Source organism: Rhea americana, unplaced genomic scaffold, assembly GCF_003343005.1.
Source record: "Rhea americana isolate MKP2758 unplaced genomic scaffold, rheAme1 scaffold_239, whole genome shotgun sequence".
NCBI classification, from domain to species: Eukaryota; Metazoa; Chordata; class Aves; order Rheiformes; family Rheidae; genus Rhea; species Rhea americana.
This window is the reverse complement of record NW_028186356.1, coordinates 167,827-178,244: the sequence shown is the minus strand read 5'-3', so window position 1 is coordinate 178,244 and position 10,418 is coordinate 167,827. Positions and strand designations below refer to the sequence as shown.

The window sequence follows — 10,418 nt, the reverse complement described above, 5'->3', positions numbered from 1 at the left end:
CGGGCGCGCAGCCCCCGCGCAGCGCTGCGCGGCGGGGCCACGGCGGGGAGGCTCCATGGGGGCTGGATCCCGAGAGGACCCCGGCTCTCTGCTGGGAACCACGGGGCAAACGCGTGCGAGGGCAGGAGAGGAGCGGAGGGCTGGGGCGGGCGGCCTGGGCGTTCGAGCCCCACCAGCGTGCTCTGCTCTGCAGCTCTCCTCCCGTGACACGCCGCTTTCCTGCCTCGCCGGAAGGTGCCAGCGCTCCGTGGAGGCAGCGCAAGGGAGCAGATGTTTGGAATATTTTTGCATTCTGCTTAACTGGCTAGCGGGCAAGTTACTGACTCCAGCAACGGCGTATAAGCAATTAGCTGACTATAACAAATCTTCCACATGCACACGCTGCTCTGGGTGGTAGCAGCATCCCAGTTTTGCAATGCTGCTGCTTCTTCTTCTTTTCTTTTTTATCTACCAGAAGCATAGAACTTCTCGGCATGGGCCCATGTTTTCTTTGCAGACGTGCAGATCTGGTGCAGGCGCCACGTGGTGGTGCCTCCCTGCCAGGCCAGGCGCGTTCCCCAGCTCGCCCGGCAGCTGGGGCAGCGCAGGGGCCCGCGCGGGCCCCTTCCTCGGTACTCGGCCCCCGCGGGGGCTCTGCGGCACGGGACGTGCCCCGCGGCACCTCAGAGCCCCCCCCCCCCACGGGCCCCCGCGCGGGGTCCGCACTGGCGCTGGGAGCAGTCCCCGCGGCGGCCCCAGCGCGCAGAGCCCGAGCAGAGGCGCTGCGGGACTGCGGAAAGCCTCGAGGCAGGGTGTTCGTCCCCGCCACGCGCTTTTCCTTCCGAGCGCTGCCCAGGCCCGGCGAGACCCCCTCGCACGGGGCGCTCGCAGAGCTCCCCAGGCGGATCGCTCCCCCTTACGAAAACTCCCCTGAYCTGAAGCTACTCAGATACAGTATTTGTTTGGGCAAAGCTAGTCGGCGTCACCGCTGGTTTTGGSTCCCTGCTGCAGTAACTCATTCAACAACGCAGGACATTTGGGAGCAGGGCTGGCAGCAGAGGTGTCACCCCGCAGTGCACGCGTCMCGTTTACCTAAAGGTCTGCACCACCGAGTCTTCCGGTGACAACACGCCGCACCGAAACAGCAGCTGCTTCCTTCGCAGCGCCTGCGCGGGCAAAGGGGCTGGCGCCGGCGGGGCCGGAGCGGCACCGGCTGCTGCAGGAACGCTCGCGCATCCGTCCGCCGCGCCGCAGAACATCACGGACCGAGAGGACAGTGTCAAAATACCCGGAGCAACTGCTGGCAGCACCGGGGCTGGCGGCGTTCGGGAAATGTGCCGATAGGTGCCTGGCCTCACACGGGAGGCAGGCAGAGAGCCGGGCTCCCACAGCGGCTGGCAGTTCCGCCGGCGAGGCACGAGGCAGCTCCCGCAGSCCACMGGCGCGGAGGGTGCCGCAGGCTACAACCGGGTAACTGCGTTTCACCTAAGGAGATTCGGAGTTAGGATGAACTAGAGCAATTATCCCYGTTCTCTTTCCCTAAAGTTCTCGTTGTTTCTCTGAGCAGTACTATAGTAGTATTTCAACTCAAAACAGTGCATTCAAAAACAAAAAACCCCCCACAAAATGAGGCCCTGAAATGTAACCTATGTGGCGTGGTCTGAATTCAAGTTGTTATGCCAGAATGGGTCAGCACACTGTTCTGACTGTTTCAAGCCAGCCTGACTGTTAAACTGAATTCAGTCCTGAATCTGAAAGCATCTCATTCACGTACAATTCCAAGAAGGAAATAACTGATAGTCTGTTATAGAATCACAGAATCAGGAAGGTTGGAAGGGATCTCTGGAGATCATCTAGTCCAACCTCCCTGCTCAGCACGGTCACCTAGAGCATGGCAGACAGGGTTGCATCCAGGCAGGCCTTGAATGTCTCCAGAGAAGGAGACTCCACAACCTCTCTGGGCAACCTTTCCCAGTGCTCCGTCACTCTCACAGKGAAGAAATTCCCCCTCACGSTCAGGCAGAACTTCCTGYGGTTCAATTTCTGCCCAYTGCCTCTTGKCCTGTCACAYGGGACAACTGAAAAGAGTTTGTCCCCGTCCCCTTGACACCCTCCCTTCAGGTACTTGTACACATTGRTAAGATCCCCCCGCAGTCTTCTCTTCCCCAGGCTGGAGAGGCCCAGCTCTCGCAGCCGTTCCTACGTTGCTTTGTAGCTTACATAATGCATTTTTTTTAACATAACCTCTGTCCACTAGGATCTTTGTGAAAGATCTGCATTGTAGCAAAGATTTTTTCTTGTCTTCGCGCTAGGGCAGTAGCAGGAAACAAGTTGCTGTTTCTACTGGCAGTAATTTATATTTCCGGAGGGACAGATCATAATCTAATCATCTAAACACAAATTCAGAAAGTTTCCCTTTTCCTTMTATTGTTGTACAACCTTAACAAATGAAATTAGAACCAATATAGCCCAACAATCACAGCAGTGCTTAGAAATTACTCGGATAATTACTCAAAAATATCCCAGTAACAACAAAACCTAGTGAAATTGTCTGGTTTAAACACACAAGAGCAAAGCTCAGGAAAACATGCTCAGCATTATTATCCTTCCAGAGGACAGAAGGCGGATTTGAGCCTTAATCTTGTTTTGCCATCCCTCTGTGAGACCAGCTCATCCCTCCAGTGCTGCGGGTTACTCTGCTGTCGTGATATAAGASACATGTACAGTTTCTCCCAAGCAGCAGTTCTCTGTGTTACACTGTTTTGTTCATGGCTCTGTGGCCCTCCTCTCCACTGGATTTAGTGATTAAAAAGTAAATGTGACTTACAGTTTACTGTGACTTTTACTTTTTTCACATCTGGGACGGAGACATCGTTTTCTGCACTGCACTCATATTCCCCAGCCTGGTCTCTGGTAATTCCATAGATGTCCAGATATTGTCCGCTTTCAAATGGTTTTGCTGAAAGGACACAATCAGAGAGCGAGATTAGAGGCAGGTCGCTCGGCCCCCGAGTGCATCTTATCTGAAAAYATTCATTATTTTAGAGGTGAAGAAAAAAATTTCTGATTCAAAAGGTAATTTGTGTTCCCTTGGCATAGAGTCATACCACACGCAGAAATTTTTGTAGTTTCCAAATCTAAGCATCTCCCAGCTTTTCCTTAAAGTGCTGCCTGGYTTCTCATGAGCGCTCTGGTATTCTTTAGATGGAAACTCTGCCTAGCTCAAAGTTCATCCTTCCACCACTTTAAGCAGCATGGTGTAGGTGGAGAACAAATTAATTGTTTTATATTCCTCACAAAGCACTCACCACATAATAAAATAAAAATGTTAAACCTAATTTTTATTTTCATACAATATATCATAGTTGTTATGACAACACACACTTGAAAATATAGGCCTAAAGATTAAAGCGACTTGCTGGAAGTGTTTTCCCACACAGATAAGGTTTGATTGACTGTTAGTAACTTGGCACCTTATGGAGCAGTGACAAAAATCCAAAGGAATTGCCAGGGAGGGGCCGGCGCTGCGCACGGCGCAGCTCCCGCTTGCTCCCCGTCTCCAGCCCCRCACAACAGTGAATTTCATTTGCTTATCTACTCACTGATTCATCTTTTAAAGCATGTAATGTTCAAAACAGTACCTGTAGAAGTGCACGGCTGAGCAAGATGCCACTTATTAATAAGTACATTATATACGACACCTTTCACTGGAAAGAGCCCAAGAAAGCACCGGTTAGGCAAAGCAGAAAAGATAACACTGAAATTGGAAAATCATTGTTGAACTGAGCAGTGATAAAATGCAATGAAATAATTTGTGGGAGCTGGGAAATTGCTTGAGAATGGCTTCTTCGCTCTGCCCTGCTGTTCGYGGGCATCGGCTCTGCGACGAGGCCTCGGCGCCGGGGCCAGCTGCCCGCTGGAGCGAGGTCTCGCTGCGGACGCTAACGACGCCGGGGTGGGGTCCACGGTTCACAGCGCCGGTCTGGCGCTCGACATCCCGCTGCTCCCCACTCCCCACAACCGCCCGAGGATTGCCCCGGAGTCAGCCTGGGCTGCTGAGAAYGTTTTTGAGTTGTTCTGCACACCGGGAAGGAGTGGGAAAGACCCGCCAGCCAAGAAAATTGTACAAAATGCAAGATGTGCCTGGGTTTCGTGTCAAATTACTTCTAAAATATGAAATCAAAATGCTCTCCAACCTAAGTACTTCTCTGAACATATAGCATGCACCAGAATAATGTATATTGAATTCTGGGAATAATTTACGTTGTATTCAGTCCCAATTTCCAGTATCAGTTTGGAAAAAGAAAACAATTTCTCTAAGTGCCTGGAATTTCACAAGAACAGTCATTCAGGTTTAGATTGAAGCTAAAAACAAGCATTCTCTGCCTCACTATTTTTGTTTTAATGTGTGTATAACGCACCAKGGATAACCCAGTTTCTCCTCTCGGCGCGCTGGCGTTCTGAACAGCTCCTGGCCGGTAGCCGCGCTCCCGGCGTGTGCCTTGCTGCCGGGACCCGGCACTGCCCGGCCTCCGCGGGGTCATACTGACCGCAGCGACGGGCTCCTGTGTCYGCTCAGCGCTCAGCGCTCAGCGCTGCCGTCGCATCGGCCGCGGTCGCCCCCAGGCCTCTAGACCCGCGCTCGAGAAACGCAGCGCGGCGGGATCTGCCACGGAAGCAAAGGTGCACGGAGGCGCCGACCAAAGCCGCCTTTGGGTGCTGCTGTGGGACGAGAGTGCTGAACGACGAACTGCTGCAGCTCCAGCTCGTCAAAACTGCTCGGTGGAAAACTTCGGGGGAGTTCCTAGAATAATTTCTAGTAGAATGATTTGCAAAAATGCTGCTACTATTAAACGTCCACCAGCATCTTCTATATATATTTTTACATATATATTTATATAACCCTTGCATTTATAGGAATCCTGTGCTGGGCTATTAAGCTAATTTATGCAGCAGTATTATGCATGTATTTTTATAATGTTGCAAACCCCATGTATTTTATGCATTTCACATACACATTTTGRAAATATTAAAATTAAATCATTTTTAAAAGCTCATGCCCCCAGAAATTTTGCAAGCAAATCACATGAGACAGCTTTTAGTAAATATTCAAGATAAATATTTTTCTGAGGGAATACATTAAAAGCAAAAGTCTGGAGTTTTATCAGTTTTTTAGTAACAGATACCCCATTTCATCTTTGCTGTTCTTTTGCACAGTATTTCATCTTCGACTTRTTTTTAGTTCTAGAGATTCCCCACGGCTACATGGTAGAAATTAAGCTGTGTTACGTGGAAGATGAACACCGAAGCACACACCAGCCCTCCCCGCACGGCTGGCGGGGTGCAGCGGCCGCAGCGCCCGGGAGGCCGCGCGGCGAGGCGCGAGGACCGCGCTGCGCCGGCCCCTCTGCCGCGGGCCCTCGGCGCCCTGCGGGCGGAGGACGCCCCTCAGCGCGGGGGCCCTCGGCACAGCCCCGCTGACCCAGGGCGGTGGGAAGGGCCGGAGCTGCCCGGGCGGAGTTTGGGGGCACTTGGAGCTGAGCAGGCGCCAAGCCAGGAACCTGCTCTGCAGATTTGCTCCACGCGCCTGGTGTCTCCAGGGGGTTCTCGGTACCAGGAGGATTTGCTCCAGGTGCCAGGAGGTGCACGCCGAGGCRCGGGGAGGTCCTCGAGGGACCTGCCACAGGGGCTCCTGGCTGCCTGCCACGACGGGCCAAGTGCCCAGGAACCGGCTCAGGGTAACCACGCTTTGTCTCCACCTTTCTGGAGGAAATACGTATCTCAYGGACTTTGTTGAGAGGTCGGGAACCTGTCTGACAGGCTCTCCAGGAGCAGGCTGCCCTTTGAGCCACAAGGCTCGCTTGTCTTGTTGGCAGCTGAGAAGAAGAGGTATCTGCAAGGTGGCCCTTAGCTGCCAGCCCTCAACCTGAGGCCACATCAGCCACGATTGCTGTTCAAACATAGGACAAGGCTGTTTGTGGAGCTGAAAGAAACGTGCACAGGAGAGCGCCTCGTGTCCAAGGGCACTTCTGGCACAGCTTCAGACCATCTCTTAACCAGCCATGCTGATATGGGTAACGACATGCAGTTACTCTGTTTTGGATACCGTAGGTTACCTGATCAGGTTCTCTAGCCAGGAAGGAAATCACCTGTGAAACTAAGCTTGAATGCCTACTTTTGCTGCTGTCATATGATATGACGCCTGATAAATCATCACACTTGTTATTCCTCAGGAGAGAACGCAATTTAACACGGTGCTTTCTTACCACACATATGGCTCCTGGCATAAGGTGTAGCGTAAGTACAGATTGCCATATGGACAAGTTTGCAAAGGCTTGGATGGATTAGTTTTGCAGAGGTAGCATTTTCCTCCCCTGGTGTAAAACATAATTCAGACAGAGGAAAAATCTGGTGCAAGGCCAGAGCAGCTCTGAAAATCTCTGAAGACTTCACTTGAGCCAAGAGTGAGTTTTTTTCCCCTWATTCAGTAGGATGTCAAATAACTACAATATAGCCCCAGTTTAGGAACTGTAATACCTGTTCAGCTTGTAGGACTGGCTTTTATTATCCAATCTTTGAGATACTTCATCTAGCAGTGAGTGAAGACCCTTGTAGGAACAGAATTGTGAAGAGCAAGAGCTGGGACTGATGCTACTCCTGGCTTATTACGCACTCAAGCCATTTCCAGTGAGACAGATAAATTACAGGGTGGAAATAAGTGTTTGGATCCAAAATCATGAACACATATAACCCTTTGAAGTACCGATATTACAGCTGCCACCATCAGTATCTTGAATGGCAAAGCACAGATAACTGTGCTCATCCTTCCTAAACTGAACACAACTCTCCCTCCTTTCCCCTACAATTTCTGTAAAAGCTGAGATGAGAAGAAACCGGGAGTCCTGGTGCCCAAGGCCTGAGAGCCTAACTGCAGATGGGCAAAGCAGTCTTCTGCGAGAAGGATCTGCTCAGGGGAAAGAAATGATGAGGGACAGTAGCAAGGAGGAGGACTGGGTTAGAAATCTGTGGATAAGAGTATCCAAGCGAGGATGCCATCACGACGTTATCTGACTGTCACGGGAGGCTGTAAGTAGTCCTTTTTGATCTGAGAGGCTGGGAGCAGTGGTTCATAGAGGCACTCTTCCCTTTTCCCAGTGAAGAGTTGTCACTGGATGCTGAGAAGAATCTAAAGTCTGAACTATTGSATTCACCCAGATAAATGATCTGACGCCATTTTTACTACTTACTGTGGATTCTGGGTTTAAAACTACAACAAAAGCTGTAATTGTATAGGATATACTCCTCTCCTAGGACCTGCCGGTAAGCTGAACAGCCTGCTGTCTACTAGCAGAACGGGTCTCTCACATTAGGGACCATTTAAACGTACATAGTTTAAGGACATTTACCCTTAGAGAAGCCATGCTCCACATTTGAAAAGAAAAAGCAGATAAAATAAAAAGAAAATAAATACGCGACACTGACAGCTAAATTGAGGGCTGGACGAGATCTCCAACCTGAAGATAAGAAGCAAGAAAAACAAACAGAGCAATTTTKTAAGAAAGGCATGTTCATGAAAGGAAAGATATGTGAGCTTAGACTGATTAATCTGAAAGTTGCAAAGCTGGAGACAAACAAGGTTACATCKGTATATGAAGTCTATAGGTACAGAYGGAAGCATTTCCAGACCTTGTTATATGCTCATAGGATGGACAATATGAACCCCAGTCAAATGATGTTGTGTGTCACGCAGTAATTCATATTTTCAGATTGAACTACATTACAGTCTTCGTTTATCATTAAGGGAAATTCCACAAATGGTACTTTAAAGAAAAAGGTTTCCCTTTTTTCTTCAGTTTTGCATTCAATAGATACTCCTAAGAAACAAGCATGTTTTTCATTTACTGCTGCTTCTTAAGAGCTAGTTCTTACTCACCAGAGTAGAGATTTGTCCTACAAGAGAAGCAGTCAAGTATAGTTTTCTTTATTCTCTGAATAAAGAAAATCAGCTTTTATCTCTGCACAGAACTGCTGTCGTGCTGTATTACGTCCATTAAGTGATGATATTTTGGAGCCACTTTGAATTTTTACTTTGCAGACCTCGTGCCAGGGAACACGTGGTCAGCTCCCAGTCCAGGACATGGACTGATTTTTCTGCCTTAGAAGCAGACTRTTAATATAAAGGAAAGCCAACTGCATTCCACCAGCGGCAGTAAAGCCCCTGCGAAGCAGAWGGCAGTTGCAAGAGCGGCCCCCCCTGAGGCAGGGGTGTTACCCGTGTGCGAGCCAGGCCTCCTGCGTGTTTGGGCACGCGTGTGTCGGGTTTCGCTCTGATTTCTGGGCGTGCGCGCTCAAGGCCTGCGCAGAGTGCAGGGCCAGAGGAGCACCCGCAGGCAGCCACAACYGCCCGCTCCCTCCGCTGGCACCCTTTTGGAGGGTTTGGATGCCGGCCGCAGCCTCGCGCGGGCAGACGGCCGTGTCCACGGCACGCGGAGCCGCTCGGCAGCCGCGGGGCCGCGAGCGAGCGCTCGGGGTCTGCCCAGCAGCTAAACATGATGACTCGCAGCCTGAGAAGGACTTGGAGAAACCTTCTTCGGTGCAGCAAGAATTGACACTGYGTTGGGAAGAACAAGGCGGCGCTCTTTTTAATCAGAAAGTTACACACCAAATCTCACTTGAGCTTCTTTGTACCTCCCAGCTCAGAGTGTGGGCTTGGGCTCTCGGGAAGGGGCTGGGGGTCTCGGGCAGCGGGGCGGCTGAGCCGGGGCGCTCCGGCCCCTGGGGCAATGCGGGCAGGGCCRCTCGGGGCGGCAGCGGGGCCGGGGTGCCCCGCAAGCACTGCCCCGGCTCGCAGCCCGCTGCCCCACGGGCAAGCTCTTCCTCCAGCTACCGTGGGTTCCTGGCTCCCTTGCCTGCGTGGTTTCACACCCCTCCTTCCTGAAGGCCACACACTGCAGACGACATCCTGCTGCTGATTACCTAATTGACTTAAATACATCTGTTGATTCCTTCCATTTTATATTATTTCTCTGTCTGTAGCCTGTTCAGATTGGAGCCATTACTAGAGCTAAATGACTCATTAATGAATGTTTTTGGCATGTTTCTTTATAATCCTCAAAAACTATTAACATTTTTAAAATAAAATTTGCATATTTTAAAATGATTCTAAATATATGTGAAATACGAGGCATTCACGAACACGCCCAGAACAAACAGTTTGGGAAAACCAGAGGGAAGGGTGGGGGTGCCTGCGCGGCGCCCGAGCCGGGGCGCCCGCCGCGCCGCCTGCTCCCTGCGGCGGGGAGAACCGGGGAAGAGAAGAGCAGCGTCGCGACAGGGCTGCGGGGCGGCCCGCGCCGCCGCTGCAGGAACCTCCGCGCCGCGGCCGGGCTGCGCCCGTTCGCCGCCGCCGCGGGCCCCGGGCACGGCGGGGGCCTCAGCGGTGAAATCTGCAGCTGCGTCGTCTCGTTTGGAGCGTTAGAGACTCGGTTTCACGGAGTTATCTTGCGTGATTCATCAGACGCTTACCCAAGAATGCCGCATTTGTCAGATCAAAATGAACAAATATCTGAAGGGATAGACCAAACATGTGAAAGTTCTCATTTTCACAGTGTTTTTATGAGTCGTTAATGAGTTCATCTACGTTTACTGAGAAGTGAGAAATACTTCCCATTTGTAACAGAATAGCCAAAAYGTTCATACTTACTTCTGTGTAACGCTTTTGTGCAGTTTTACTCTGCATCTTCACATTTCGCTTAGGTTGTAACGTTACCCTCAGTCCTCAGCTCCGCCACAAAGTCGGCCCAATTATTCAGCCGCCTGGGCTGGAACCTTCTTCTCGTAACAGCTCTATTGAACAAGAAGGTTTTTTCAGCGCGTTTAAGACGACACGAGGATTTCGAGGAAAGCTTTAATTGTTCCCGGGGGAATCCCCCGAGCTCGGGAGCACCTCGCACCTAACGACACCCTCCTACGAGCTTTTCCTCAGCTGCCCGCTCACGGCACACGGGAACGTTGCTTGAGCCCGTGCGATAGCGCGTGATGCCGAACGTCACCTAACCGCAGCCTAAGACTGCTCACAGCCCACCGCACGGCGCTCACAAGTGTCGCTGCAGAAAGCAAAGGCTCAAAACCTGAAATCGAAAGTCGTCACCGTCTGTATGGSAGAGGTGTGACTTTGGGGGATCGTTATTTTCTGTTTACCCAAAGGCAAGGAAGAATCGCAAATAACCGGTTTCTGCTAAGCACTGAGGTTTGCACTGCTGTCTTCGGGCTGATAATTAATCCCCTCATTTACCCTACTTAGAGCTGCACACTGCTTCCTCTCGAGTTCTTGGGAGGCTGCCAGCAGTGTGCTTAATGCTAAGGAACCACTGATCTAATGGCGAGTGACAACCTTCACTGCAGGACAGGCAGCGGGGCCTGGACTAGACGATCTCCAG

The 10,418-nt window shown here is 51.2% G+C and overlaps 1 protein-coding gene across 1 annotated transcript in view; it reads right to left on the bottom strand.

The window, feature by feature from the left end:
* Window positions 1–10,418, bottom strand: part of NEGR1 (neuronal growth regulator 1) — a 134,333-nt gene that overhangs the window by 70,428 nt on the left and 53,487 nt on the right. Inside the window, exon 3 of the mRNA XM_085306349.1 lies at window positions 2,807–2,938. Within this exon, the coding sequence (XP_085162475.1) occupies window positions 2,807–2,938 (132 nt within the window). The remainder of the gene's footprint in view (window positions 1–2,806; window positions 2,939–10,418) is intronic.